This window comes from Copadichromis virginalis, linkage group LG8 (genome assembly GCF_057382275.1).
Source record: "Copadichromis virginalis isolate Kocher_CV1m ecotype Utaka linkage group LG8, C_Virginalis_male_GT1.1, whole genome shotgun sequence".
Lineage (NCBI taxonomy): Eukaryota > Metazoa > Chordata > Actinopteri > Cichliformes > Cichlidae > Copadichromis > Copadichromis virginalis.
The window spans coordinates 13634537-13656046 of record NC_140625.1 but is presented as its reverse complement, the minus strand read 5'-3'; the positions used below and the strand labels follow the sequence as shown (position 1 = coordinate 13656046).

The window sequence follows — 21510 nt, the reverse complement described above, 5'->3', positions numbered from 1 at the left end:
ATGTGACAGCCTGAAATAACATGAATTAATATAATCTTGATTGCAGATGTTCCTACACTTATGTATGAACACAGCAGGTGCTGTTAATTACTCATATTTACAGCTTGTTTACTGTTTATCACCTTGCTCTATTACTGCCTGACATGTTAGCGACCTGAAGCTCTTTGTACTTCCTCCTATTGACCCTTGATATGTCGTGTCAGCCCTCTGCCTGTGGTTTGACAGCATCTGCACAGTCGATGAAGAGACGAGGCCTACAGTGCGGTTTTCAGGTTTTGGAGAGCGTGACTTCGTCTGCACACACAGGAAGCAGTTACTTTTTCTCTCTCTCTTATTGTCACTGTTCAACCTGCCAACCACAGTGCAAAAATGCAGATGAGGCACGACACCGGAAAGGAGGTGCAGCACGAAGCGAATCTCCAGCAGCAGACTTTAGACCTACTTCAGCCGCTGTGTTTGAGGCTCACTTCACTCGCCTGCCAACTCAAAGTTGTATTATAATCTTTAAAGATCCGTCAAATTTGCACTTCTACTCTTCAGATATGTGTTTTCTGTGATAATCATTTGGCTACTTTATGAGACCGCGGTAAAGGAAGCATCTTTCATCCTTTGAAACGTTCAGACAACCTCCTCTAACCCATGGTGAGTCACTCGAGTTTTCCTACTTTTTTTGCTACAGAGCGTCTGACTTCATGCCTTCAGCAGCTTAAAGAGTCGTAAACGTTACTTTTCCATCATGGCTTTGAGTCAGCATCAGCTCCTGCTAGTGAAAATAAAGTATGCATAATCTTAACAGGCTTTCACTTACTTTTACTATAAAATATGATACATTTCCAGCAAACTCATATTCCTGGGTTTTAATTCTTGCTGTGTAATGCTGGCATTCTTGAATCAGCACATTGTGCTACTGTAATGTGTGTTTTTGCTGCTGCTACCAAATACTGTAGTTTGGAAGATTTCATGCTGTGAGTCTCCTAATGATCTTTACTGACTTATCTGTGCTGGATGGCCTTTTAACAGTGACGTGTACTTTATTTTGTATACGACATAGTTCCGAAATATCACATGTAGGACCTTCTTATGAGGCTGCTAAGGATATAAATTTTACTCTGGCTACTAAAACTGTGTCTTCCTTTTAGAGACATGATGCAATGAGCAACAAACCACACAGGAAAACATTTGCAGTTTCCCGTTTTCTCGGCACAACCTCAAACAAAACTTGAATTTTTGTTTGCACTACTTTCACTCCGCTTTAGTAAAATCGCAGCGGAAACAAGAAGCTCCTTTCACACTTTTCATGTTCATGCAACAAACTGTCAGCTTAATAATGTTTAATAAACTGCGCACAGTGCAGGGAGAAGATATTTACTTTTATCACACAAGGCAAGGTAGATATGGGTACTTCTTTCCTTTAACAAAAGAAACGGCTGTTTAAAAGCATTTTGTATTTACTTGGGTTATCGTTGTCTATTATTTAGATTTCTTTCCTGATCTGAGGCCATTTAAGTGTAACATGCAAAAAAACTAAGAATACAGGAAGGGGGCAGATACTTTTTCATGTGTATAGTTTACATATTTGCCTGTTTAATAGTATGTTTGTCTTCTGCAAAGTGCAGGATGTGCACCAAGCACAACATGACCGTAAATCTGGTTATTTGAAAGGCTGTGCACACTCATGGTTAAACCAGTGGGTGTTTCCAGAGGACTAAACTTGAAAGACCTGGGCACATTGTGCTCATTTCATTTGTCATTAATTTATAAAATCTTCTTGGTTGTTGAAGTTTGGGGATAATATGTAACTCCCCAGCAAAGCTGCATCAACTTAAGAGGCAAACACTGCACAGGATCACCGACAATGTCTAGTAAAGGGATAATAGATTCTTAGTCCATGTTGTCGTGTCAAAAATAGATACAAAGACCACTGGAAAAATAGCTTATTGAAATACAGTTTCAATAAGATATAGACAAAACCGACAACGAGCACCCCCGGGGGATAAACAGACTTTAATATAATCGAGCAGCACCAGCGACTTGGGTCCTTGGGGGGCGGGCAACCTGAATTTATTGAGAAGGGTCTTTCAAGATAACTTAATCAGTAAGTTCCACTCCGTGGTCTATCCTGGCAAAAGAAAAAGATCAAAAAGTCTGATTCTTCTGGTTCTCTACCTATTCCTCATCTCTCATGTAGATCCATTGCTCATAACTCTCCTACAGGGCCCTGCAGACTTGTGTATCCCAAGCCAGTTAGCACATCCTTCTGCCCTGAGAAAGGCCTTAAGGGGGTGGAGGTGGTGTTTGTCTCCTGCTGTGTTCAGAGTCACAAAATCTGCATGTGGTGAAGTCTTCATACAATATCAACACAAACAACAACAAACACAGTGTTCAACTTGTGCTTGTGTTCTCATAAGCTCTCATAAGCATGTGTTACTGAGGTGAATGCAGGTGTACCTTTTTAATAAACACACTGATTAATTGGAGGTGATTAAGTAAATAATAATGATGCTCTGCACACATATTTCTAAAGGAACTGGTCAAAATGATAATGATGATGCTTTAGACTTTGAGTTAAAGGCGAAAATTCATCGTTAATGTGCAAAAAGTTTTTATTAAACTCTAATTAGCAGTTTAATTTCTCACTTTTATTATAAATATGTATTAGGGTTAGTAGTAGCAGTATTATACAGCAAACTCTTCTTCAGAGCTTCAGCAGGATGACTGAAGGCGAAACTTGTTTGATTGGCTTAACCCCCATTGATCACAGCCCATAATGTTCGGTTGCATGCAGTAAGTAATGTGTGTGTGTGTGTGTGTGTGTCACATAGATAAAAGCAGGAGCATCAGCGGTAGACATATATCAGAGTTTCTCATGGAGAAGACACATTACGATTCTATCCTGGACCGAAGCAAACGCATTACGTGGCAGGACGACTGCTATGTGGATCTTCAGTCTACGACCTCATCGCAAGCAGAAACGGAGGGTAAGAGTCGAAGCCACTGTGTCTGTAACGGTTTATTTAGCCTTTCAAAATAAGTCATCATCAGTGGAACTAAAGTGTACAAATACTGGCATCTACATACATACAGGTTTATTTATATATATATATGAATAATGGAGATCTTTCAGGGTCAGACTGAGGTCTCCAGTCCTCAGTGGCTCTTCATTCATCTCTGTGCGACCTCTATAATCCTGTCCCTGTTCTTCTATGTATATATATTGTTACGACCCATCTAGGGCCAGGCCATAACATGAGCGAGGCACTCGCTTCCCCCCCAAGAACCCAGCAGTCACACGAAACAAATCCGTTAGATGTGAGGTGATTTATTTACAATGTGAATAAAGAGAACCAAAACGGGAGTGTCAATACTTCAGGGTGAGCCAAGGCCAAAACAATAAACAAAACAAACCTACACAAATCCCGCACCCCTGACCTTACCAAAACAAAGTCAAAAATAAAGACAGAGTCTAACCTCCTTAACTAACTCAAAACAGGACAAAACGGGTGATCAAAAGAAACGGCAGCTCACCCCTACCCACTCCACTTCCACAACTTTCAAGCGTATACTGCAGCCAGCGGCTACCACAGGACTACTGCTGGGTGATGAGGAGAAACGCGAGGACCTCTCCCGCTGTAGCACTCCAGCCTCCTTTTAATGGGCGGGTCCTCCAGCTGGATCCAATCACGCCGGGGCAGTATATCCACGCACCAATCGGAACAGGGGCCTGGCACAGCTAAATTAACATAGAAAAAACACAACACCTGCACAACACCTGCACAAACACACACATGGACATACAAGTTCGTAACAATATATATATATATATGTATATATATATATATATATATACATACAGTATATACCGACCAATAACCTGCCTCAGTACTACATGGAAGCTCCTGTCAGGCATCATATCGGCTAAGATGAACAGGCACATGGGTCAATACATGAGCGGGACACAGAAAGGAATTGGCAAGAATACCAGAGGCGCAAAACACCAGCTACTGGTAGACAGAACAATCAGCCGAGACTGCAAGACCAGACTGACCAACCTGTGCACTGCCTGGATTGATTACAAGAAGGCCTATGACTCAATGCCCCACAGCTGGATACTGGAATGCCTAGAATTGTACAAGATCAATGGGACCCTAAGAGCCTTCATCAGGAACTCAATGGGGATGTGGCGTACAACACTAGAGGCCAACTCCAAGCCCATAGCACAAGTCACCATCAAGTACGGGATCTACCAAGGAGATGCTCTGTCCCCACTGCTGTTCTGCATAGGCCTGAACCCCCTCAGTGAGATCATTAACAAGACTGGCTACGGATACCGACTACGGATACCGACTACGGAACGGAGCAGTTGTCAGCCACCTCCTGTACATGGATGACATCAAGCTGTATGCCAAGAGTGAACGAGACATCGATTCACTGATCCACACCACCAGGCTATACAGCAATGACATTGGAATGTCGTTCGGACTGGAGAAGTGTAGTCGGATGGTAACAAAGAAAGGGAAGGTAGTCAGAACTGAGGGGATTGAACTACCAGAAGGCAACATTGCAGACATAGAGGACAGTTACAAGTACTTGGGGATCCCACAGGCGAATGGGAACCATGAAGAGGCCGCTAGAAAAGCTGCAACCACCAAGTACCTGCAGAGGGTCAGGCAAGTCCTGAGGAGTCAGCTGAATGGTAAGAACAAGATCCGGGCCATCAACACGTACGCCCTGCCCGTGATCAGGTACCCTGCTGGGGTAATAGGCTGGCCAAAGGAGGAGATAGAAGCCACTGACATAAAGACAAGAAAGCTCCTTACCATGCATGGAGGGTTTCACCCCAAATCCAGCACCCTGAGGCTGTACGCTAAGCGGAAGGAAGGGGGCCGGGGACTGGTGAGTGTCAGCACCACAGTCCAGGATGAGACAACAAACATCCAAGAATACATTGGGAAGATGGCCCCAACTGACCGAGTGCTCAGTGAATACCTCAGGCAGCAGAAACCCAAGAAAGAGGAGGGAGACGAGGAAGCATCATGGAAGGACAGGCCCCTGCACGGTATGTACCACCGGCAGATAGAGGAGGTGGCTGATATCCAGAAATCCTACCAGTGGCTGGACAAAGCTGGACTGAAAGACAGCACAGAGGCACTAATCATGGCAGCACAAGAACAAGCTCTGAGCACAAGATCCATAGAGGCTGAGGTCTATCACACCAGGCAAGACCCCAGGTGCAGGCTGTGTAAAGATGCCCCAGAGACAATCCAGCACATAACAGCAGGGTGCAAGATGCTAGCAGGCAAGGCATACATGGAACGCCATAACCAAGTGGCCGGCATAGTGTACAGGAACATCTGTGCCGAGTATAACCTGGAAGTCCCGAGGTCAAAATGGGAGATGCCCCCAAGGGTGGTGGAGAATGACCGAGCTAAGATCCTGTGGGACTTCCAGATACAGACGGACAAAATGGTGGTGGCTAACCAACCGGACATAGTGGTGGTAGACAAACAGAAGAAGACGGCCGTAGTGATCGATGTAGCGGTTCCGAATGACAGCAATATCAGGAAGAAGGAACACGAGAAGCTGGAGAAATACCAAGGGCTCAGAGAAGAGCTTGAGAGGATGTGGAGGGTGAAGGTAACGGTGGTCCCCGTGGTAATCGGAGCACTAGGTGCGGTGACTCCCAAGCTAGGCGAGTGGCTCCAGCAGATCCCGGGAACAACATCGGAGATCTCTGTCCAGAAGAGCGCAGTCCTGGGAACAGCTAAGATACTGCGCAGGACCCTCAAGCTCCCAGGCCTCTGGTAGAGGACCCGAGCTTGAAGGATAAACCGCCCGCAGGGGCGTGCTGGGTGTTTTTTTTTTTAACATACATACCGTATATATATATATATATATACTGTATGTATGTATGTATATATATATATATATATCTACATACATACATACAGTATATATATATATATATATATATATATATATATATATATATATATATATATATACTGTATGTATGTATGTATATATATATATATACATACATACATACAGTATATATATATATATATATATATACTGTATGTATGTATGTAGATATATATATATATATACATACATACATACAGTATATATATATACATACATATATATATATATATATATATATATATATATATACATACATACATACATACATACATATATATATATATATATATATATATATATATATATATATATATATATATATATATACATATACATACATACATACATACATATATATATATATATATATATATATATATATATATATATATATATGTATGTATGTATGTATGTATGTATGTATGTATATATATATATATATATATATATATATATGTATGTATATATATATACTGTATGTATGTATGTATATATATATATATATCTACATACATACATACAGTATATATATATATATATATATATACTGTATGTATGTATGTATATATATATATATATATATATATATATATCTACATACATACATACAGTATATATATATATATATATATATATATATATATATATATATACTGTATGTATGTATGTAGATATATATATATATATATACTGTATGTATGTATGTAGATATATATATATATATACATACATACAGTATATATATATATATATATATATATATATATATATATATATATATATATATACACACACACACATGTATATACACACATGTATATATATATATACACATGTATACATATATATATACACATGTATACATATATATATACACATGTATACATATATATATACACATGTATACATATATATATACACATGTATACATGTGCACATATACATCTTTGTGGTATGAACACATATATCAAGGTTATCAGCACTGATATTGCTTCTTTTTTATTTGATTCCATTTATATCTCAGTACCCTCGATCTCTCCCTGTCTATCTGTTTCAGCTTGCCGTGTTTTTCTTGTTGTCTGTCCTCGTCCTGCGCTGCTGTTCTTTTTAAAAAAATAAAATTTATGAATTGACAAAAAAGGACGTAGTGTGTCAGTGATAATGGCAGGATCATAAAATTGACTTTAAATGAAGTAGTTATTTTAACATTAGCGGTGCACATCGTATTCTGCTATTATCAGCAGTGTTGAGCTGCAGAGGTGTCATCTGTAGGACAATCTGATCTCTGTGGTTTAGCTTTCAAGTCTTTGTTTCACCATATGGTTCGCAAACAAGACAACAATGTTATCACGATTCAAGATGCCGACTTCTGCTGTTGGAGAAGAGAATAAGTAGAATTGCATTACAGAAAACAGAATTGTTCTTTTACAAATATGCAAAAATGTTGTAGGTTTACCTCAGTCTGGCAGCTTTATACCTGAAAAAGCGTTAAAGTGTGGCGATGTTCATACTGTGTGCAGTCACAGGTGCTGTTTATGGTTAGTGTGTTTAGCCTGTCACCTAGTAACCATTAACAAAACTTTGAAACAGTGCTCACCACGTCCGCTCGAAAATTTCCTGTAGGGGCAAACCCTAATACTTCTCAGTAAGTTTGCAGGTTTTTAAAAAATCACTTTGATCTCCATCCAACCATCCAGCCGTATGTCGGCTCCGAGCAGCAGTCTGAGCAGAGACTTTGATTGACTTTGAAAGATTAAACAAACCTGTCAATCCTGGGAGTTCATTAGGTAAACACTTGCTTGGACATTCGCCAATTTTTAAGCAGAAGATTTTCTGACTTAGGATTTTTAAGCAAGATCAAAAAAAATGTGCGATCATCGCAGATCCTCAGTTTTCAGGTTTGTATTTCAAGCTTTCCTGTAAACTCGCTGATGCTCTTTATTCTTTCCTGTTATTTCCCCCCTCTTTGTTAGGAAACATTTACACCGTTTCTAAATGACAGCTTGTTGGTTTTGATGTATTATTGAAGTGGTTTTAAGGACACCACAGGCTCCGATTGTGATGTGGTGATTTCTACTTTCCAAGAGGAATGTGAAAATATTTATCTGTCTCTTTGTGTATTACACAAAAAAGAAGAAGCTGACGTGTCTGTAATTTTGAGTGTGTGTACACACACACACACACTTATAAAGATTAGGGGGAAAAATAAATGAGGCAAAGGCATGTTATTTCTTTAAAAATATGGTGTCCTCTTGTGTGCAAAGTCATTTACCATCATCAGACTTTTTAATGAGAATAAATATCCGACAAAAACACAAATAATCCTGCATTGTCCCAGCTTAAGGAAGTATCTTTGCTCATGAGTTAACACCACAATAATCTCATCAATCATAAAAGTCCTAAAAGTGTTCTGTTATTCTTTAGATCTCGGTTGGATCCAAAAGCATCAAGACCAGCTGCAGAGCTTTATTACGCCCTCCTTCCTGGGGGAGATCTTAAACCACATGAGAAACCTGGATGTGCTCAGTTCAGCTGAGGAGGCCAAGGTCAAGGAAGAAGGCCGACTGCAGGATCAGGTTAACATGCTCACCACTATTGTCACTGCCAAGGACAGTCAAGCCTCTGACGTCCTTCAGGGTTTTATAGAGAGCTCAGATTCTCAGGTTGCCCAGCTCATCATTAACCACGGTAAGAGGCTGCTTCTCTCTGTCCTGTGTAATTCTTTAAAATGGTCATGGGGGGTAAGTAGCTCAGGCAACGAGTCTGGAGGAACGAAACTGCAAAGAAAATAAATCAATAAAATAATATTCTGTAAGTTCTGTCTGGCTCTGCCGGATGTTTCTTCCTGTTAAAAGGGAGTTTTTCCTTCCCACTGTCGCCAAAGTGCTTGCTCACAGGGCGCCATATGATTGTTGGGTTTTTCTCTGTATGTTTTATTGTAGGGTCTACCTTACAATATAAAGCGCCTAGAGGTTACTGCTGTTGTGATTTAGCGCTGTATAAATAAATTTGAATGGAATTGAATTATTTCCCATTTTTGTTTACTAATTAATAATTTTTAAAATGTTTATTTGTTTACTTGCTTGCATATGGAAATATGTATATGAAATGTAGATATTAATACTTTTTCTGCCAGTTTGGTTCCTCCATAGACGTGCGGCTTTTACAAGTGTTTCTATAGTGTTTAGTGTATGATTGTGTAAGTTTAAATGCAAAGCACTTTTCACTCACTGGGATCAAAGCTTAGTACAAAGTTACTCTTCCATATTAGTGTCCTTTTTCCAGAGAATAACCGATGTGAATTTCTTTTGTTTTTGTCTGTAGATGCCATGGTAAAAGAGCACAAGGAGGTCCTCTTACGCCGATATGAACAGTACAGAGACAGAGACTCAATCAGCTGCCCCAGACTTAACATCTCATCAAGAACCTTACTACTTGTCGATGGACTTTCTGACCTCCAACAAAAGGAGCATGACCTGATGCAGGTGGGAGTGACTCGAGGAGAGAAAAGAAATCATCTTAGGCAGCTGGGGTTAGCAAAATTGTTTGAGCCCCTTACCCGAGTCAGTATGCCCCCTAGGGTCTCCCTCACAGTTGGGGTAGCTGGTATCGGCAAAACAACCTGGGTGAGACACTTTGTCCGGCAGTGGTGCCAAGGGATCATCTGTACAGACATAAACTTTGTGCTACCGTTCACATTTGCCGAGCTGAACTTGCTGGACAAGCTTTCTGCTGAGAGGCTGGTGAAAATGGCTTTTCCTCATATATCTGATCCCAGTCTGGTCCTGAACAGCTCCTGTCGGACTCTGCTCATACTTGATGGTTTGGACGAATTCCGCTGCAAATTAAATTTTTCCGACGCAGCTTCTTGCAGTGACCCAAAAAAAGAAGTGCCTATTGACGACTTAGTTACCAACATCATTCGAGGGAATCTGCTTCCCGATATAGCAGTCTGGGTGACTTCCAGGCCAAGAGTAGCTTCCCTTATCCCCGGAGGTCTGGTTGACAGGGTGACTGAGATCCCAGGATTTAGTCCTAAGGATATAGAGATCTTTCTGAATCACCATTTCTCTGAGAAGGATTTTGCCAGGAAAATATGGTCACACTTGGAATCCAATAAGATCTTGATGGTGATGTGCTACATACCCTGCATTTGCTGGATAGTAGCTGATACTTTGTTATACATCATGCAGAATGAAGCACAGGAGAGTCTTCCGAGGACTTGCACTGAGCTGTATGCCAATTTCTGTTCAATGAAAGCAGAATTGGGCGAACCAAGAGGCAGAGAGCCTGTAAAAACGGAGCAACTTCACGGGAGCAATCGGAAACTGCTGGGGAATCTCGGACGACTGGCTTTCTATGGGCTTCTTAAACACAAGTATGTCTTCAGTGAACAAGACCTCAAGAACTATGGGATTGAGCTACTGCTAACTCAAAGCAGTCTCGGTTCTGGAGTTCTTGTTCGAGAGGAGTCAACCATCAACACGACGTTCCGCTTCACACATTTGACTCTGCAGGAGTTTCTTGCAGCTACCTTCTACCATGTTTCCTCAAAGCGGGCAATCTTTGACTTGTTCTCTGAGAGCTCCATGTCCTGGCCCAAGATTGGTTTCCAGAACCACTTCAGAAGTGCCTTTCAGCACTCACAACAAGCTGAGGATGGTCACCTGGATGTGTTCGTACGCTTCCTAACAGGCCTGCTGTGCTCAGCTGCAATCAAACCTCTTGCTGGACTTCTGGCCCTCGGGAAAGACGATGGCAACAACAAGGCATGGGCAGCAGGGTTTTTGCAGGGTCTGTTGGTCAGCGGGGGTGCTGTGGTCTCCCTGCGTGCAGTCAACCTAGCTTACTGTTTACAGGAGCTGCAGCACACAGAGATGCTGCGGAGCGTAGAGGAGGATTTACGGCTCAGCAGTCTAGCGGGAAAGTTAACGCGGCCTCACTGTGTGGTGCTGGGTTACCTGCTCCACGTGTCTCCGGAGTGCAGCGAACAAACCAACCTGACAGCCTCTCTGAACGCCTCGACAGTGAAATGTTTGCTCCCGCAGCTGCTGTACTGTAGGCATCTAAGGTGAGCTTCTCAACCCAAATACATCCAATAAAAGGAAAACTCCAGATTCAGTGGTTTTATCTGCTCATCAGGTTGGAGAATAATCACTTTAAAGATGATGTCATGGAGTTGCTGGGAAGTCTCCTGAGTGCCAAAGACTGCCATATCCAAAAAATAAGGTGAGCCTTTTTTGTGGTAAAGCATCATACGAGGAACAATTGTTGTTCTGAACAACTGTATCACATCAAGCTGCTTTATAAACTCAGACAAACAGCGGAGCTTTTAAATGAAGTTATGATTGACCTTGCTGATTACTCTCAGTGGTTGTGTGATTGTATGATTGGTGAAAGTATAATTGTGGTTGTAATTATTATTAATACTCGAACAACATAAATACAATTTCTTTTATCCCTCCATCAGTCTGGCGGACAATGCCATCAGCAACAAAGGAGCCAAAGCCCTGAGTCGAGCCCTCTTGGTGAACCGCACGCTGACTTCTCTCAAGTGAGATCTGCAGTGTTTGATGTCTGAATGAACAAATAAAACCTTTTGAGTTCAGTATTTCCAATTATCTGTATATAAAGCTGCTGCCCCCAGGTCTGGAAAGTATATTTTATGGTGTCAGTAGCTAGTTTTAATTCATTTATTACAGACACTCAAAGCCAAGTATGCTCTAGAGGAGCTATTCCCAGTCAAGAGTGCTGTGACCCATTTAATAAAACAGGAAATCCCATGGAGCCCCCCCCCAATCTTAAATCTTCACTCTAATCAAAATACAGGAGTGGGAGTATTAAGGCCAATAGGTGATCCACCTGCCACTGGGACACAAGCGTCAATAAAAGAGCAGTGAATTTAGGTCAGAGTAATATCACTAATAACCACCTCCAAGTACCAGTTTTAATTCACTTTTTATTTAAATCAATTAATATAAATAAGTAACTGTACATTATTATGAGTCATTTCAAACTCAATTTCTTGGGAATCACTGCTCTAGAGCTTGGCTAGCTGTTAGTGTGCAGGGTCTCAGTTTCTCTTGTGTCTAGATTCAAAAACTAAGATGGCAGTGGATAAATTGCTCACACTAAAGCTTTAAAAGATGAGTAACCATGACAACATGGGGGCTACTTCCATCTTTTATATACAGTATATAATGTTTTCCAAAAACAGAACCTTGTAATAAAAATGAGTAATCTGAAATGGGGAAAAGGCTTTTAGTTTTGATGTAGTATAGTCATTCAAGAGTTGATCATAATACTACATAATAATAATGCTAAACCTGCATCTTATAATTTACATCTTATTATTGCTAAGTAGAGTTTTAGTAAATCATCTAATGACCTGTTTATGTTGTTTTAGTCTTCGGAATAACAACATCGGCTCCAAAGGTGCAAAGTTCCTAGCAGAGGCTCTGAAAATGAACCAAGTCCTGACATCAATCAAGTTGAGTATAATTGCTCTACAGCTTAACTGACACACCCAGAATTCCAGTTTATTTACTCTAGTTGGTGTATTTGCTCAATTTCCCCGACTTCTCATCAGCTTTCAGAACAACGCCATCGAGGAGGAGGGTGCTCAGTCGCTTGCAGAAGTGCTGCAGTGCAACCGCAAACTGGTGTCTCTGAAGTGAGTTTGGTCTTGTTTACAGATGTTGTTTTAATGAATGTTCTGTAGATTAATGTGCATCTTTTTTTTTTAGTATACGGAAGAATACAATCGCAGCAGGTGGAGCCAAAAGGATTGCAGAAGCACTGAAGACCAACCGGACTCTCACAAAGTTGATGTAATGCAGAATTAATATTCATTCAGTGATCTTGGAGATAATGTACTGAACTTCTAGGCCAGAACATTTAAAGACTAAAAGTTAATCATTACTTCTTCACATTTTTGCAGATTGATGATGAGGTGTACAGTTATGATAGCTCATTGACACACTTGTTTGTTACTAGGCTTCATTTGATCTTGTTTACCACCACACCTGAACCTGGTTCACATACTGATAACTCAGGTTTTCTTTCTCCTAATGTGTCGGGTGTATTTGTGTTCTTGTCTGCAGTCTTTGTGGTAATCAGCTTGGGGATAAAGGGACGGTAGCTCTGGCCGAGGCTTTGGCGGTCAACCACACTCTTCTCTCACTCCAGTTAGTATCTTCTGCCCATGAGTGCAATGCAAATGCATTTTAATAGTGTGGGAAGTGACATTTCAATTCATGCACGACAGAAGGGGAAATGGTGTTTGCTTTGAATGCTATTCATTACAGCTGCATTTAACTTTTCATCTCTTTTCATAGACTTCAGAGTAACTCGATCAGCAACAAGGGCATGACAGCCTTAACCAAAGCACTGAGGCTGAACCATGGCCTTGTCTCCTTGAAGTAAGGACCAAGCTTAAAGTTTCACTCTGTTTCCCTGTTTGTATTTGTGCATTAACCCAAGAATATTTTGTCTTTTTTGGGAGAACGTGATTTTCCAACAAGCAGCTGTCAGTTAAACTCAGAAGAGAGTTACTTTAGCTAAGAAATTATTTAAAACGCTGATGTTATTTTGAGCTTTAGGAGACCAATCAGTGATCAGGGTCAGTTATTTGTCTTACTTAGCTTCAGTAGGCATCTTGAAGTCCAGTTTCTTTTAGAAGTTTCCTGGCGAAGGCTACGTTAGCGTTGTTATTCTTGAATGTGGTTATTTGCACCTTCATTTTAAACCCTCTCTATTTCCATTCATCAAGGCATGTGTTTACTGCAGACTGATATTTATACGCCTACCTCCTTGAAAAACAGTTTTGACTTGGTTAGATGTTTTAAAGGTGTTTGGGTTTTTTTTCCTTTAACCATGGAAATAATTCTGTCATCATCCACTTTAGTTGTCTTCTGTGGTTTTTCTGGTTTTTTTTGTTGTGGAGCAGGGGGGCTTTGCGTAAAGATGGCTGTAATTCCTGATTATTTAAGGCACAACTTTTGTTAAACACCTTAAAAGAAAACTGAAAGTCTGCACATCATTCACACTTGATTATTTGATATAAAGTCCACTGATGTGGTGTGCGGAGGCAAAATGACAAATATTGTCTCGCTGTTCAAAAACCTATAAAACTAATTGTATCATATGTGCAGTATATCTTATCTGTTAGACACATGTGATCAGTATTCATATTTTGTGTCTCAAAAAAGGGAGTAAAAAAAGCCTCTCTTTGGAAAAGGTTTGCCAAATTGGCAGTATCTTGGCATTTTAGTGGCTGTAAAGTTGTCATGCTTGTGTCTTATGTCACTTTTCATGTGTTTTTCTGTCTATTTAGTCTGAGGGAGAACTCCATTGGGGTAGAGGGAGCAAAGAACATGGCCCATGCCCTCCACGAGAACAACACTCTGCAGGACCTCGAGTGAGTCAGCTCGTTAATAGTAGTACAGTATCATCCCTCACAGAACTGCAGGAATACCCAACTGTTCAGTAAATGTCATTCCCCCAGATCATGCCCTGTCATACAATACTGCTGCATGATGAAAAGCACAAAAACTGTGAGATAACTGTTTGTATTGTGTAGCTCTTTGAGGTAATGTGGGGACATTTCCAACCTACTGCAACACTGAGAGCAGCAGCCATATTCTAGTGTTATAATACTTCCTGTAAACACCTTTTTCCAGTGTTATTTTCAAAACATGAAGCTTCTGTGAAAGCAGACATGTTGAAAACGCTCTGACAGTCTTTGCATTACATACAACAGTGCTCATATTTGTGTTTTTGTTTGCATATTTGTGTGTTTTCCAGTCTCACAGCCAACCTTTTGCATGATGACGGAGTTCAAGCTATCGCTGGTGCAATCAAGTTTAATCGAGGCCTGACCTCCTTGCAGTAAGTGGAGCTTGAATCGGAAATAAACACATCCAAACAGATACACACAAGTCTGAGAGTAGAAGTGGGAGTCTGCACTGCACAGCAACCGATGCATTCTCAGTGATGTAATAAAGTTCTAGTGAACAAAGCAGGATATTTATACCTACATCTTTAAGCACACACTCTACCCATAACCCTGATAAGGACAAGTGGAAGAGAATGAATGGTTAGAGTCTTTGATTCTGAAATGTGGTTGAGCAGAAATTTGAGCTAAATCAAAATAGTAAAGTAAACGATTTGGTTCTTATGTAGCACTTTTCTACTTGAGCTTTTAAAGCGCCTCATTCAACACCCCTCATTCAACCATATTTTTTCGACACCTAAATGCTTTCTAAGATTCACACGTTGATGGACACATGGAGAGCAACTTTAAGGTTCAAGTATACTTCGGCATGCAGAGTAGAGCATCCAGGGATTGAACCAGCAACCTGTTTAATAGATCTTTAATGAATTCAAGTGTATTTGCTTCATACTGGGTCTCTTCTTTTCCTCTCTTTTCACAGTCTGCAGTGGAATTTCATCAAGTCCACGGCCACTAAAGCTCTGGCCCATGCACTCCTCTCCAATTCCACAATGCAACTCCTGGAGTAAGACCAATAAACCTTTTTCACTCCTTTGTTTGTAAATATATCGATCTCAACCAAAATTTCAAAACTCTTTCCTCAAAGCCTGCGCTGATATTACTTTGAGAAAATGACTCGCTCCAGGCTTTGAGTGAACATATTTCATCAGCAACCATGCAATTATGTAAAACTTTATTCGCAAGGCTTTATTGTTATTCATAGCAGTTTCTGTGTGTGCTTCTATCTCCATTCTACAGTCTTCAAGAAAATGCTATCGGGAATGAAGGAGTCACTTATCTTGCTGAGGCTCTGAAAACCAACACGTCACTGCGCACTTTATGGTTGGCATAACGATCATGTCCATCGACAGATCAATCATTTTTGTGGTTGTGGTGGTTGTGACCCTTTTGTGTGACGTCTCTTCAGTCTTCAGGGAGTCTCAGCAGGGATGAGTGGCGCCATTAAAATGGCAGAAGCTCTGATGACCAACCAGACCCTGCAAACATTAGAGTGAGTACAAATTTTACCTTGTGTCAACCTTTCCTTTGTTTTAGCTGCATATCATTGACACGCTCTTCGGCAGTTCAGCTTTGTCAGTTAAAGTTGGCCTAATCAACAGCAGAGTGAAACCAAGCAGCACTCGTTAACTTCTATCTGAAACTAACTGTCTATCTAAACTAACTGCTAGTCTCTTATCTGTCTGCTTCTAAAGATTAATAGCTTTTGATTGGTTCCTGTTATGAACTTTGTTTATCTTCATTTGAGAATCCCAGCATGCAATTTGAATTTACTGATTGCAGTCTGGCAATGTTGTGTCTGCTTGAGGTAGATATTATTTTAAGAAGGCAGTTAGTTGTCTCTAACAGATCACTGACAAGTCACGATTGCGATCACTAGATCAAATGAGTGCGCCTCCCTGGAAACGTTCGTTATTTCCAAATGTTAAACAATAAAAGTGATGATTCATCAGAATACCTCCAGACCTTCTCTTTGTGAATAATGTGAGAAAATTCACCAACTAATCCTCAACCAGATTGAGACTATTTAAGCTCTCGTGCTGCTTGATGATTAAATGACTCAGTGTGTTTTAATGGCAACTTTACTTTTCTTTATTTTTTTTCACATGTAATGACTTGTCTATATTATTGTTGATTTACATTCACTCTGATTTTATAGAGTTAAATTTAAACATACCATAACAATATTACAATACATACAGCCATGTGAAAAAGAAATGCAACAATCCCAGTAATGTGAAAAACACCAAACTGCTTCTATAAGACTTAAGAAGGCAGGTGCTGCTAATCAAATACACTTGATTAACTGATCATCAGCAAGTGCGAGCACCTCTGTGAAAGCAAAGGTTTTGGCATTTTGCTGGTTTGGAGAATTCAGGTGTGTTAACACAATGTCACAGTCTTCCCAAGAGTGAACAGCCCACCAGTTTTCCCTGAGGTCAGACCATGCAGTGCTCAAGGAAACTGCAAAACAAACCAAGAGCTACATCACAGACTCTACAGGCCTAAGCATTAAATTTCATGATGGCGCAATGATAACAAGATTGAACCAGTGTGGCTTGTTCGAAAGGGTTGCCAGGACGACACCTCTTCTCTTTAAGAAGTTGCACAGGTTAGGATAGTAAAGTTGTATTTGAACAAACCACAAGATTTCTGGGACTTTGGACCTCATTTACTAACAATGTGCAATCAAAAATACAGACAAATTAAAATCTGGCTGTCGTAGGAAATTTCTACAGGATGTTTAGAATTACAGTTATTTTTTATTTTAAAAAAAAGCCTTGATATTAGTGCTGGATGTCTTTCAGTCTAATTTCTTGGCCCTCTCTAATGGATGCTGAAAAATAGAATTCAGTGAGTTTATTATCACAGATTGACAGATATGGTCCTCTTTGTTCTTTTTCTCTCATTCAGTTAGACTTTTTTATATCAACTTTGAGTTCCAAGCAAGTCTCAGGGGATGTGATATACAGAGCTACTATTTTGTCAGTAGGAGCCCCACTTTTCATTTTTCTTTTAAACTGTTGAAAACACTCTGGAAAGCTGTGCCTTTTCCTCTTTGGACAATTGTTTAAGTTTCTTCAGTTGGATTTTCTCCTGTTTTCCTCTTTTAGTGGTGCACGGTTCTCTCTTGCAAGATAGTAACTGCTTTCTCTGCTTTACCTGGAAGTACTAGAGTTGGATGTCTTGACTGGTCTCAAGACCACTTTTACGTGGTCTTGATCTTGTCTCGGTCTCGACGGACTTTGGTCTTGTCTTGGTCTCACTGTCTTGATCTTGCTGTCTAATGTGTCATGTGCAAAAGCATCAGCTCTAAGAGCCGTGCTTAGAGAGTGCTTTGTAGTGAATCACAAGAGTCGACTCCCAGTAAGCGAGAGCCGGCTCCTCACTTAATTTCCTTTCACTGCTCAGCTCTCACACAGTGGCTCAGCTATGCTCCAATCCCTCCATATTGTGGCCAATCACATGCGAGGATATAGGATAATATCATTATGTGAAAAACAGAGAGGGTGAGAGACGCGGCAGTCAAGTGGAGTCTGTCTTCCCAGTAAGTGAGTGAGACAGTAGACAGTGGTGAGGAGGGCTGTGCGAGTGCATCACAAAAACACATAAATATGCCCGACACCCGTAAACGAATCAGCATCTGGCTGCAGTTTAAAGACTTTTTCGTCTCGGTCTTTGTCTCGTCTCAACTTTGTCTTGGTCGTGACTTGGTCTGTCTTGGTCTTGGTCTTGTCTTGGTCTCGATACCCTCTGATCTTGGTATTGTCTTGGTTTAGGCGGTCTTGACTACAAGTCAAGCACGTACGCCTGAATGACATGGAGACGTGACAATATCCAGATTTTATGGCGATTACAAAGGGCTCTTTGTTCATAAAGAGTCTGATTTATCAACATATAAACTGTGGTAAGAATAAAAACAAGCTGGTGCACGTGTTTCTTAAATCTAAGAGTAATTTTGCATAGCCACTTGTTTGTTTGAATAGAGTAAGAACTCCACGCACATTAAATGAAGCCCATTGTCCTTTAAACAGAAAAGACCAAAGTGGAGATGTTTGGCCACAATGCACAGAGTAACATTTGGGGAAATTTGAACACAGCACAAACACTTCATAACAACTGTCAATCACTGTGTTGGAGGGATGGTGATTTGGCCTTGTTTTGCAGCCACAGGATCTGGACACCTTGCAGTCCTTAGGTCAACCATGACCTCCTCTGTACCTGGAATAATTTTGGAATCAAATATGGGGACCAAAATGCTTCCACAGTGATGTGAGACACTGATAAAAACATGCTGAAATGATTATTCCTGCTAGAGGTGACTCTACAAGCTACTGAAACATGCAATGTAGTTCGTTTTTCATCAGTAATTTGGCATTTTTATTGATTTTATTGTAAATTTAAAATGTAAAATCTCTTTGTTTATTCAAATGGCTTTTTTTGCAGCAGTGAACAAAGATTGGTCAGCGGATTTTAGAATGAGTTGGACTGCTTCTTATTTGCTGAAGTAACCAATACAAACTTTCTTCATTAGTGACTTTTTATCTCAAGATTTTCTTGATGGGTTTGTCATAACCTTTCAGGAACTTCACTAAAAGGATAATTAATTTTTTTTTTGAAGCAACAAAAGAGACAATTAAAATACAATTGCCTCCAGCAGCTCATTGCAAATTGTCGTTTTTAGTCCTGGTAAACAACCAATTTCACCTGTCATTGGACGACACAAGAGAAAAGTGAGAAAAATGATAGAAGGCTCTAGTTTGATGAGACGCTCACCTGGGTGGAGCTCGGCAGCTCATTTTCCACTATGTTTTTCAGTCTGCGTGGGAACACTGTAGGAATGGAGGGAGCCAAGGCCCTGGCCAACGCCTTGAAATCCAACAGAAGCCTCAAGGCGCTGAAGTAAGCACAACTGGAACTTCATTTCATGACATAAACTACATTCGTATATTAAACCTGTGGTAGAAAAGTAAATGCAGCTGCTGATTTCATGCTGCCTGATTTATCTGTTCAATCAGGGCTGAAGTTTATTCTCCCACACTCTCCTCCGCTGTTCATCCATTATTTGGTTAGCTGCAAATAACCCCAGCTACAGAGATGCATGTGTGCTGAACTCCCTGATTTTGTTTTTGTTTTCTTCTGGAATCCAACAGTCATCAATATCCAGACCTTTACATTTGAAATTTAGAGAGTTACTCACAGATATCGCTACATTTGATCAAAAAATAAATCTTCTGTGTGTGATTCATCAGTCTGCAGGAGAACTCTCTGGGCATGGACGGAGCCATATTCATTGCAACAGCTTTGAAGGGAAACCACCAACTGACATACATCAAGTAAGTTTTCTTTTACCGTTTATTTATTGTTATTTACCTGTTTATCGATTTGTCGTATTAAAACTGTTCCTTCAGTTTGCAGGGAAATGGCATTGGAGAATCTGGAGCTAAAGTCATATCTGATGCTATAAGAGCCAGTGCCTCTGGCTGCGTGGTGGACATCTAGCCCACCAGAGAGAGCAGCCGTCACTGAGGAGGGTCATGCTACCAGCACGGGGATAACAGCTGCTGTTGTTATACAAAGCAGATGTAAACTATGTAATTTAACTCATTCTGTATAATAGTTCTGACAAGTTATTTGGTGCATTGCATTTTTATATAGATTCTGTAATATTTATTAGATGACTAAACAGCTGTTTTGAAGCTGCAGTTCAGCTTTAGACAAACACTTGAGAAGCACAATATGTAATGTAATAAACACACATTAAGCTCAGGAAGTTAAAGTAGAGCAGAATTCCTCCATTAAGGTGCCATTTTGTACATTTGCTCTGTTTGCACAATTAAATGTGGCAAAAAAAAAAAAAGTAAGTTACTTCAGGAGGACCAAACTGGTTTTATAACCTTTGTTGTTCTATTTGGTTTATTATGCCTGTCTTACAAGTGTTAAATACCAGAAATACTGACATGACACAAATACACTCCAACTGAGCAGAACTGAGTAAAACCTTTTATTTATTCCAATGTTTCTTGTTGCAGTCGACCTTATTGGAAATGAGGCTTTTGGCTATTTTAAGCCTGCATGTTATAGATGCAGTTATTATGATGTTTGGAGCCTCTGAAGACAATGAACTGAGAAGGAGAACATGTATTTAAAATTGTAAGAAGAAAATGATCTGTGTCCTTTGACCCATATTTAATAGTGCTTTGTGGACCATCCAGTTCATTTGTCTTGGCTTGTTTAGCTAGCACCTCAGTGTGCCAATAACAGCATATATATATATATATATATATATATATATATATATATATATATATATATATATATATATATATATACCTGCGAGGAATGGCACTATGAGCCAGTCCGCACGGAATTTTGTGGCTCAAATTCTAAGGAATGAGGAGCTGGCAAATGCATGTTCTGGCCAACCTAATATTTGTACTAGTGTACCGCATCGTACTACTGATGAAGAAATTTATTCACTTTTTCATCAAATGCAGTGAACCTCTCCGGTCAGATAACCCCTGGTTATCCAGCTAACGTTATGGAGAACGTGCCTTCCACATCACAGGAGTGCCCCACAACAGGTCCCATCTACAATCTTAGGCTACGTTCACACTGCAGGCGAAAGCGCATCAAATCCGATTTTTTTTGACCCTATGCGACCCATATCCGATCATGCTATGACAGTGTGAACGGCGCAAATCCGATATTTTCAAATCCGATCTGGGTCACTTTCGTATGTGGTACTGAATCCGATACATATCCGATGTTTTAGAAAGCGACTGCTGTTTGAACGGTCAAGTCGCATTAAATCCGCCTTTTACGTCACCGACACAAGACTGAAGCCAATTATCAGCGCCAGAGAAGACATCGCGAACGCTTCCTGGCCATCCAGTGTAGATGTCAGTGAAAATGTTGGGAAGACAACGTAAACATTTTATTTGTACTGTAAACTGCAGATTCTGACAGAAATCTGCAACTATCCTTTGAAGCACCGCTCCTCTCTAAAACAGCAATAAGGATCATTATTAGCTTATATACATTATTATGTAAATAACAAAATAACTTAAAGC

The 21510-nt window shown here is 40.2% G+C and overlaps 1 protein-coding gene across 4 annotated transcripts; it reads left to right on the top strand.

The window, feature by feature from the left end:
* The first annotated feature begins 382 nt into the window (after positions 1 to 382).
* On the top strand, positions 383 to 20454 carry nlrc3 (NLR family, CARD domain containing 3). Of its 4 annotated transcripts, XM_085465962.1 has the most exons (19): positions 383 to 642; positions 2823 to 2978; positions 8350 to 8613; positions 9250 to 10996; positions 11068 to 11154; positions 11396 to 11479; positions 12332 to 12415; positions 12515 to 12598; positions 12672 to 12755; positions 13029 to 13112; positions 13263 to 13346; positions 14261 to 14344; positions 14731 to 14814; positions 15360 to 15443; positions 15677 to 15760; positions 15846 to 15929; positions 19256 to 19339; positions 19690 to 19773; positions 19849 to 20454. In XM_085465962.1, the coding sequence occupies exons 2-19, from the start codon at positions 2867 to 2869 to the stop codon at positions 19937 to 19939; spliced, it is 3393 nt and encodes a 1130-aa protein (XP_085322088.1). In that variant the 5' UTR covers positions 383 to 642; positions 2823 to 2866; the 3' UTR covers positions 19940 to 20454. The 4 variants fall into 4 exon arrangements, 2 of the variants coding, with proteins under 2 accessions (XP_085322088.1, XP_085322089.1); XR_014921913.1 differs by lacking the exons at positions 19690 to 19773; positions 19849 to 20454 and adding an exon at positions 18605 to 18709 and having other exon boundaries at positions 19256 to 19319; XR_014921912.1 differs by lacking the exons at positions 19690 to 19773; positions 19849 to 20454 and adding an exon at positions 18605 to 18755 and having other exon boundaries at positions 19256 to 19319.
* Positions 20455 to 21510: the final 1056 nt, after the last annotated feature.